The following is a 10,947-nucleotide window of genomic DNA, read 5'->3' as shown; positions in this document are numbered from 1 at the left end:
ACTATTGTTCCTCCCCCAAGTAATAAGATAAATTATTGTTACAATATAGCTATGGTCTATATTCTCTATAAAGGACCCGAAATGCCTTGCTTACGTATCATTAGGAAATGCATTAACATAAATACAGCAGTAAGAAGGGTAATACAAAAAGTGTAAACTATAAAACTGGGTCAAAGTGGCTTGTCCCACACTCAGCACTTCCACGTAATAACTCTACCAAAGGCGATCCTATTACCGGAATAGCGTCCGGAACGCCTGTTACGATTTTGACTGCCCAATAACCAACTTGGTCCCGAGGTAAGGAATAACCTGTTACGCCAAAAGATGCGGTCAACACACCCAGAACCACGCCTGTAACCCAAGTTAATTCGCGAGGTTTTTAAACCACTATGAGATAGACACGAAATACGTGTGGATCATCATTAAGACCATCATACTTGCCGACCATCGATGAACTGATCGGATTAACCAACCAAAGTTAGCTTCAGTCATTATGTATTGAACAGAAGCAAAAGCCTCAGTAACGGTTGGACGATAGTAAAAAGTCATAGCAAATCCTGTAGCTACTTGTACCAAAAAACAAGTAAGCGTAATTCCTCCTAGACAATAAAATATGTTAACATGAGGAGGAATATATATTTACTAGTTATATCATCTGCAATCGCCTGAATTTCGAGGCGCTCTTCGAACCAATCATAGACTTTATTGAGATAGGAAACCAAGAGGACCCCCTCGAGAACCGTATATGAGAATTTCATCTGCACAGCTCAAAACAAAACAACCAAGTAATAGCTGAAACGGATATGGAATAGAAAGTTTGAAACTTCTTAATCTTTTCATTCAATTTTATCTGAAGACACAAAAGAGTGAAAACCGAAAGCTCTTTTTGTAGTTGTAATTATAATGCTAAAAAATCAAGTCGGCGCAGTCGTCTTTTATGTTGATCGTTACAGGCCTCTTGAATCTTCTATTTACCTACTTATTTATTTTTCTTTGCTTTGATTTGTTCTTGTATGAAATGTGGCTTTATTCTTTGCTTTTCTTCTTTGATAGGAATTCTCTTGTTAAGACCCTCTATGAATCAATTGAAACTTCAGATTCATACCAGAACCGCGATGATTCAATAAAACCTTCAAACTAAGTCCAAAGATTCTTTGAGTAAGAACCATTGGATCATCACTTATTCAATCAATAGAATAGATATAATAAAAAAATACAAAAGAAAAGAAAGGTTTGTCCTTTGATCAAAATAAGCATAAACTAAATGAGAGTTTGAAAGAATAAAAATCTTTCGATTTATAAATAATATAACTCTTTCTTGAATTTTTTTGAGTCCGGCCACGAGGTTTGAATATTAAGTATGAATCATAGTTCAAATACTTTGTGATCCATTTCATATATTCTGTGCTCCAGATACTAGAACATATCCGACGGGATAAAACTATCTCGATCAAGATGACAGACCCATTTTCTGTACTATCAATAGGATCAATTATAACAAGTCACACACTCATATTCGGAAATACAGAAACAAATAAATTCTCGCGGTCGAACTACCGAAATAGAATGGGGCTAAAAAATCCGAGAACTAAAAGTTTCACTTTTGTATTGAAAAGAGGCTTCGTGATTCTTGTGAATCTAATTCATTGAAATTCCATCCAGTAAAACGAAGAATTATAAATCGTAAAATAATAGATAAGAATATCGCAAAGCCATTGCGACACCCATCAAAGGAGTCGTTCCTCATCCAGGGGCTACCTACCATATTCCGAATTCAATGGTTTCAAAAATCCTACAACAAAGTTCGTTCGGACCAGATCAGAACTACCTCAACGGTTTGTGTAGCCATAAATCTTATTTTGTATTCAGTGAGATCTGTTGACTTTGTATATCATTCCGCTGTAAATAAACAATCTTATCATAGACCCATTGTGATCTTGAAATTATATAATAATGGAAACAGCAACCTTTAGTCGCCATCTCTATATCTGGTTTACTTGTAAGTTTTACTGGGTACGCCTTATATACTGCTTTTGGGCAACCCTCTCAACAAATTAAGAGATCCATTCGAGGAATGATGGGATTAATTGAGTAATGAGCCTCCCAATATTGGGAGGCTCATTACTCAATTGAGATAATGAAAATCATTTCATTTTTTAGTTAGAATTTTAGGCGGTTCTCGAAAAAGATAGCGAAAAAAATTATCCCCTAGAGTAGATACTAAGAGGAATGTATAAACCAATGCTTCCATAAATTCGATCGTGGTTTACAATTATAGCCTCCGTACCTGTTTATTTGGAATCATCTCCCGAATAAAAATAAAGAAAGAACAAGAATCAAAGAAAAAGGCAGCGATTTAAATCAAGATTTTTCCAGCAGCCTATGGCAAATCACAAATAGAAGTAGAAGGAAAATAACAAAGCAATCTTGCATCAGACTCACTTGTCTTCTTTGTAGTTGATCTCCAAGTTTTTGGAATGCTCCAATTCCACTTGAGCATCCAAATCTGGATCAATACCGGCAAAAACATCTCTGAACAGGGTTCTAGCACCATGCCAAATGTGTCCGAAGAAGAAAAGCAAGGCAAACGAAGCATGCCCAAAAGTAAACTAACCCCGACTGCTACGAAAAACACCATCGGATTTCAAAGTAGCACGATCTAATTCAAAATTTCACCCAATTGAGCACGTCTAGCATATTTTTTTCACAGTAGCAGGATCACTATAACTCACCCATTGAGTTCGCCGCCATAGAACTCAACAGTTACACCTACTTGTTCGACACTATACTTTTGATCTCTGCCCTTCTAAAAGGGACATCCGCTCTAACAATTCCGTCTCCGTCTCACCAAAAACAACCGGAAATGTTTCAAAAAAAGTAGGCATACGACGTACAAAAAGTTCACGCCTGTCTTTATCTCTAAAGATAGGGTGTCCCTAACCACCCAACGGCTATTCCATCCCTGTTGTCCATTGAACCCTGCTCTGAATAATCCTCCTTTGCCGGATTATTGCCAATGTAATCATAAAAAGCTAATTTTTCAGGAATTTTAGACCAAGCTTCTGATAAACTTTGATTTTCGGCTAACCCAGCACTAACCTTCGATATATTTCTTGCTGGAAGTATCCTTGATCCCATTGATAACGAGGACCCAACAATTGATGGGGTAGTTGCTGAACCATACCACATAGTTCCGGCAACAAACAAAGCTGCAAAAAGACAGCAGCTATACTACTTGGAAAGGACGGTTTCAATATTTCCCATACGTAATCCTTTGTATAAACGTTGGGGCGGGCGGACACTAAGATGGAATAAGCCCGCCAGTATGCCCAATGTCCCTGCTGCAATATGATGAGAGGCTATTCTCCCAAACAAAAGGATCAAACCTTCCACGCCCCACGCCGGATTTTACAGGTTGACCTGCTGTGTTAGTCCATAAGGGTCCGACACCCATATTCCAGGACCATACAATCCTGTTACATGAAATGCGCCAAAGCCAAAGCAAGCCACTCCTGAGAGAAATAAATGAATTCCAAAAATCTTGGGCAAATCCAAAGAAGGTTTTCCTGTGCGCTCATCACAAAAAATTTCTAGATCCCAATATACCCAATGCCAGATAGCTGCCAAGAAGCAAGCCAGAAAACACAATATGTGCTCCGGCCACACCTTCGTAACTCCAAATACCCGGATTTGTTATAGTCCCCCCTGTAATACTCCAACCGCCCCATGAATTGGTTATTCCTAAACGAGTCATGAAGGGTATAACGAATATACCTTGTCTCCACATTGGATCAAGAACGGGATCGAGGGATCAAAAACGGTTAATTCACATAGAGCCATTGAACTGGCCCAACCAGCAACCAGAGCTGTATGTATTATATGAACAGAAAGCAAGCGACCGGGATCATCTAATCACGACAGTATGAACACGATACCAAGGCAAACCCATGGAAACCCTCCTTTATCAACGAAAAATAGACACTATGTAACTTTATTGCATTGAATACCTCCCTTTTCGGTGGATTCTTTCGGAGAAAGGATTAATATTTGTTCTATTCCATTAGTAATTAAGGGAAGAATTCGCTCAGAAGAAAAAAGAGAAGCAGATCTATTCTATACCCGATAAGTATCAATAATGGGTTGATCCTATTTTTTATGAATGAACGCATCCTATTTGTTCGTCATTCAGGACCTATTGGTAAGAATTCTCATTCATTCTGTCTTTCTTTATTTTATGGCCTTATTCTATCTATGTATAAAAATATGAGGCCAATATTATTAAGACCATTATTACGCTTCCAGATCAAAGTGAAATATAGTATTTAATCTTTTTCTTTCCTTTAATGCTCATTGGTGTTCCAAAAGTTCCTTTTCGAAATCTGGGAGAGGAAGATGCAGTTTGGGTTGACGTATAGTGCGACTTGTCAAATATATTGGGTCATATGGGATTCCCTCGTTCTTCTCGCCCGATCGAGATATCTCTGTTTCGTTCCAAAAAGATTGATTGAATTATCAAAAATTTGAAAAGCGAAGTGTAATGAAGTGCAATTAGAGATCCATTTCATTTTTGGGGGGTATCCAGATTAATATTTTCAATTAGACTGATTTATGGCTGGCTTGGTTGGACTGAAAAATGAAGCATCCAGGCTCCGTTTAGAAAAACCCAATTGGTAATACATTTATGATTACCACCTATATCATAATCATAAATCTTTTTTATTTACAAATTCGAATAGAAATAAGAACGATTTCAAACTATTAATCAATCGAATAATATGAGAAATACGTTGAATATATGCGAAAAACATGAAAGAAAAAAGGAATTAAAATTAAATAAAAGGAAAATGAAATCATAGCAAAAAGATGTGGTATTGGGTCATTTGTCCTATATGCGCAAATCAAAATTTATGGATCTTTACCTGAGTAGAGCATAAACCTAAAAAATTGAATAAAAATTGATGAAACCCATTCAGGAACAAGAAAATGACATCATGATTTGGATTGAATCCCAATGAAAAAAAATAGATCAATGAAGTTTAAAGCGATAAGTTTAGCGAATTTTTTCTATATTATAGATTATAGGAAAACGGGCCAAAACTTATCTTTCTTTAATTTCATTTTGAATTTCATTTTATTTTTAAATGTAAGAAAAGCCCTTCGTTAGAAATTAGAAGTTAGAAAAGGCATAACTAGAAAAACGAAGGATGGCTGGAATCTACACATTGATTTTTTTTCGCAATTTTGTTGAACTGTATGCATCAAAAGGTGCCTGTACGGCTACTAAGGGATACAATTTTATCCTAATCAACCGACTTTATCGAGAAAGATTACTTTTTTTAGGCCAAGAGGTTGATAGCGAGATCTCGAATCAACTTATTGGTCTTATGGTATATCTCAGTATAGAGAATGATACCAAAGATCTGTATTTGTTTATAAACTCTCCTGGCGGATGGGTAATACCCGAGTAGCTATTTATGATACTATGCACTTTAGCAACCAGATGTGCATAACATGCGCATGGATTGGCTTGCCTAATGGGATCTTTTCTCCCTGCCGGAGGAGAAATTACCAAACGTCTAGCATCCCCTCACGCTCGGCGCCAATGAGTTTTTTTATTTGATGGAAAGAAAAAAGAAGACTATGCCTTCGCCCTATGAAATATGAATTAGTAAGTAATAATAGCATGGCACTTCGAATTCGATATGAAATTTTTTTGATTTCTTTTTTTTTTCAAAACATTAGATTATGTATCGAAAGAGTAGTATGAGAGAAAGGGCATTTCCAATTTTATCTTAGCTTTCGTGGGCCCATCTCAGCGTCACAAACTTTTTTTCTTTTCACACCAGAGGCTATTAACAATATTTATAACAATATTTATGTTATAAAATAAAAGAGTACGAAAAAAAAAAAGACTATTTTTTTTCTTTCTTTTTGAAAAAAAAAAAGAAACTTTGGGATTGCTGAATTACAGACGAAATAAATATATAAAGCAACGGAGCCATCATAGTATTTTTGAACTTTTCCGAAAAAAAAAGAAGGGTGGTAATTGGATTATTTAGTGATCTGGGTCTAATAGACGCTCTCTTTCTCTTTTTCTTTTTTCGATGAAAGAAAAAAGAGAATTCCATTGTAAAGCCGTATGCAATGCACAAAAAATGCCTGTACGGTTGTTCAATTCTATCTTTTTTTTCTTATTATTCTTTATTATTTTTAGCTATTCTTCTCACCTCATTATGTGAGTTAGAAGAACCTTTTATTATGTTATACTTCATCAGGTAATGATCCATCAACCTGCTAGTTCTTTTATGAGGCACAAACAGGAGAATTTATCCTGGAAGCGGAAGAACTACTGAAACTTCATGAAAGCCTCACAAGGGTTTATGTACAAAGAACGGGCAAGCCCTCATGGGTTGTATCCGAAGACATGGAAAGAGATGTTTTTATGTCAGCAACAGAAGCCCAAGCTCATGGAATTGTGGATCTAGAAGCGGAAGTTAAATGTTAAATAACAAATAGCAATAGCAATGATTTAACACTAATCCACAATTTTATTAAGATTGATTTAATCCCTCTTCTTCCTTTCCTTCTTAACTTAAGCTTCTAAGTTACATATTTTATTAATCTATTAAATAGAAAAGAAGTAATTCAGAATCATCTGGTTAGGATCGATCTAAACCAGTCTATTGCGTAATATGATCTAAAGTGCCAACTATTAAACAACTTATTAGGAAATGCAAGACAGCCAATTAGAAATGTCACGAAATCCCCTGTTTTGGGATGTCCCTCAGCGCTGAGGAACATGTACTAGGGTGCATAAAGGATTTGTTCAGATCATGGGCTGAGAAAAAAGAAACAACTTTTTCAGTATCAACGATCCATACCAGTGAATAGAATGGGTTCGTCCGTTCACTATCTAAAAAGATAGATCTACCATATCCCTATTGTGTATGAAATTTATGGTTTCCATTGGCGCAACCAATCTTGAATTTAAGATGAGAAAAATTTATTGGTAGCAAATGCTTATCCATTGCGGGGAAAATCCTATTTAAAAAGCCAAAAGATTATGTTTCGACTTGCAAAGAACGATTCAACAGGGTCAGCTGCCCAATTAATCCTCATCCTTACATACTGTTATTGTATAAGATAGATCTCGTTGTGAAAGATCTATTACTGGAAATTTATGAGTAGAGCTGAAGAGTGTGAACTGTACAAGTTACCAATTAAATGAAGGAATGAGCTCCGTGTATAGAGAGGACCTCACCGTTTAAGAAGTAACCATAGAAACGATGGAACCCACTATTTATTTATCCATTTCTATTTACTCCTTTATTTTAGTTAATATGCTTTTTTGATACCTAGTATCAATACAATTTCTTATTTCAAGGCGAAATGAAATGCCTAGAAAAAGGAAAATCGTGGTCGGGACGGTTAGAGTAGCAAAAGCCATTGAATTTTTATTTTATACATTGAAGAATCCGTTTTGTTATTAATAGACTAGAAAAGAATAACTGAAAGAAAGAATTAGTTATTCATCAAAATTTCTTTTATTCAATGACCAGAATTAAACGGGGATATATAGCTCGTAGACGTCGAAAAAAAATTAGTTTATTTGCATCAAGCTTGAGGGCTCATTCAAGACTTACTCGAACTATTACTCAACAAAGAATAAGATGGTTTCGGCTCATCGGGATAGAGATAGGAAAAAAAGGGATTTTCGTCGTTTGTGGATCACTCGAATAAATGCAGTAATTCGCGGAGTGGGGGTATCCTATAGTTATAGTAGATTAATACACAATCTGTACAAGAAACAGTTGCTTCTGAATCGTAAAATACTTGCACAAATAGCTATCTCAAATAGGAATTGTCTTTATATGATTTCCAACGAGATTAGAAAATAAGGAGATCGAAGGAATCCAACGAAATGCTTTAAATGAAATGGGGTTCCCTCGAGAATGAACTCGAAGGTAGAGTAGAAATTAATATGATAAAAATTTGATTCTGATAAGGTTCTGATAAGGTCATCAAAACAAGATGAGCGAAGGCGCTCAATAAAAAAATATTTTTTTCTTCCCAACCGGATTCGATTCTTTGAAGGTGTTTCATTTATTTCTGGTTCTAAGAGCAGTAGTTCTAGTGGTCGACCTGCTTCTTTCAAACTGTTTTCATTATTAAGAAAGGGTAACGAAGATAAAATACGAGCTTGTTTTATAGCAATAGTAATTAATCGTTGTTGTTTTAAGGTCAATCTATTTACTCGCCTAGATAATATTTTTCCTTGTTCACTAATAAATCGACTAATTAAACTCATGTTTCTATAATCAATTGATCCCCGATTGGATCGGGGCAAACGCCTACGAAAAGATCGCTTGATTTAAGAAAGAGTCGCTTGGATTTATCCATGATTTCTTTTTCCTTATTTCTAAAAAGAAGAATAATTGATCAGATTCGTGGACGTTCCTACGAAGAAACACTTATGATACTAGAACTCATGCCTTATCGAGCATGTTATCCCATTTTAAAATTGGTTTATTCTGCAGCAGCAAATGCTCGTCACAATAGGGGTTTCAATGAAGCGAGTTTAATCATTAGTCAAGTCGCAGTAAATGAGGGAACTACTCTGAAAAGACTAAAACCTCGAGCTCGAGGACGGAGTTATCTGATAAAAAGACCCACTTGTCATATAACTATTGCATTGAAAGATCTTGAATTTGAACCACTTGACAGATATATGCTGCGCCCAAAACCAAAAAACACCGGATGGCTAGGATGGCTAAAAAAGGGATAAATAAGAACACAAATATGACATATCCTAATATATAGTAGTGGAGGATTATGGGACAAAAAATAAATCCACTTGGTTTCAGACTTGGTACAACCCAAAGTCATCATTCTCTTTGGTTTGCACAACCGAAAAAGTATTCCGAGGGTCTACAAGAAGATAAAAAAATAAGAGACTGTATCAAGAATTATGTACAAAAAAATATGAGACTATCTTCTGGTGTCGAGGGAATTGCACGTATAGAAATTCAAAAAAGACTGGATCTAATTCAGGTGATAATCTATATGGGATTTCCTAAATTATTAATTGAAGATAAGCCACGAAAACTCGAAGAACTACAGATGAATGTGCAAAAAGAACTTAATTGTATGAACCGAAAACTCAACATTGCTATTACAAGAATTGGAAATCCTTATGGGCACCCTAATATTCTTGCCGAATTTATAGCCGGACAATTAAAGAATCGAGTTTCATTTCGAAAGGCAATGAAAAAGGCTATTGAATTAACTGAGCAAGCGGATACAAAAGGAATTCAAATACAAATTGCAGGGCGTATCGACGGAAAAGAAATCGCACGTGTCGAATGGATCCGAGAAGGTAGGGTTCCTCTACAAACCATTGGAGCGAAAATTGAGTATTGCTCTTATAGAGTTCGAACTATCTATGGGGTATTAGGAATCAAAATTTGGATATTTATAGACGAAGAATAATAAGAATAAGACTCTACTTGTCTTTCCGTTCTATTCTGCGATAGAACAAAAAATGACAAATTCTTTGATTTTTGATTGAACATAAAAATCAAAAAATGAGCAGTTCTAAATTCTATAAGGTTAAATAAAAATTTGATTGATCATTTGATATAATTGCTATGCTTAGTGTGCGACTCGTTGGGTTTTTAGGCTTAGGATTCAAAAAAAATGGGCGGACCACAGTATAAGCTAATAACTATAGCACTAATAACCAACTCATCGCTTCGGATTATCTGGATCCAAAGAATCAGTCAAGATATGATATATTGGTCATATCATTATAGCAACTGAATTTTTTTTGCATTAAGTAAAAGACAAAACCAATCTGATTATGAATAGATCGAAATTGTGAAGCAAAATAAAAAGTATGTGGATAAATAGAAGGATGAGAGAAAGAGAGAAACAGAAATAGCAATGAAATGACATAGGATTCCAATATGTAAGGTCTATGAAGCATCTCATAAAGAGCAATGTAATAGAGCATCAATAGAGATTCATCAATAATTAGATGAATATCTGTTCATTGAAGAAAAAATCAAGAGCCTTAACTTAAGTCAATAAAGACTGAGAAGGTTGACTCAAGAACAAATTTTATTTTATTTTATTAAATAAATAGAAATATTAAATTAAGGCTCCATTGGAGAATTCAGACCTAAGCATTAATCGAGAGCGATGGGGACGACGGAACCCGTGAATGCGGAGGATTCTATTGAAAACGAATCCTAATGATTTATCGGGGAGGATGGCGGAACAAACCAGAGACCACTGCATTTCTTTTTATTCTGATTCTGAGAGGTCATGGGTTAACCCGACAACTGAACTAGAAAAAGAGTAAATATTCGCCCGCGAAAATTTGAGTTTAATTTTATTTGATTGTTCAATTTTTGTCGATCTGAATCTGATATGAATATGATAAAAAACAAAATAAAGATTCGTTATAACATTATAACAAAACCAAGATAAGACATTATCTAGAAATAGAATCCGTGTTTAATTCCTTATACTTATATATATCCAATAGATCCAAACAAGATATACAAATTTCTAATAGATCAGATAAAATCATAAAGCAAAGAATCCCAAGATTCAATTATTCATTAACTACCTGTATATCTTAAGATTAAGAATTAAATATTTTTTTAGTCATTTTTTTTTTTCGCGAGGAGCTGGATGAGAAGAAACTCTCATGTCCAGTTCTGTAGTAGAGATGGAATTCATAAACAACAACCATCAACTATAACCCCAAAAGAACCCGATTTCGTAAACAACATAGAGGAAGAATGAAGGGGATATCGTATCGAGGTAATCGGATTTGTTTCGGTAGATATGCTCTTCAAGCACTTGAACCCGCTTGGATTACATCTAGACAAATAGAAGCGGGGCGCCGCGCAATGACACGAAATGTACGCCGTGGTGGAA

General features: G+C 35.4%; 1 protein-coding gene and 1 pseudogene across 1 annotated transcript; one reads left to right on the top strand and one right to left on the bottom strand.

The window, feature by feature from the left end:
- Nucleotides 1–3,949, bottom strand: part of LOC128038446 (photosystem II CP47 reaction center protein-like) — a 5,337-nt pseudogene extending 1,388 nt beyond the window's left edge.
- A 4,483-nt stretch (nucleotides 3,950–8,432) lies between these two features.
- Nucleotides 8,433–10,798, top strand: LOC128038435 (30S ribosomal protein S3, chloroplastic). Its single transcript, XM_052627379.1, has one exon. The coding sequence runs from the start codon at nucleotides 8,833–8,835 to the stop codon at nucleotides 9,487–9,489; it is 657 nt and encodes a 218-aa protein (XP_052483339.1). The 5' UTR covers nucleotides 8,433–8,832; the 3' UTR covers nucleotides 9,490–10,798.
- Nucleotides 10,799–10,947: the final 149 nt, after the last annotated feature.

The sequence above is a fragment of the Gossypium raimondii genome, unplaced genomic scaffold (genome assembly GCF_025698545.1).
Source record: "Gossypium raimondii isolate GPD5lz unplaced genomic scaffold, ASM2569854v1 Contig00285, whole genome shotgun sequence".
NCBI classification, from domain to species: Eukaryota; Viridiplantae; Streptophyta; class Magnoliopsida; order Malvales; family Malvaceae; genus Gossypium; species Gossypium raimondii.
Note: the sequence above shows the minus strand (reverse complement) of the source record. Positions and strands in the feature narration are given on the sequence as shown.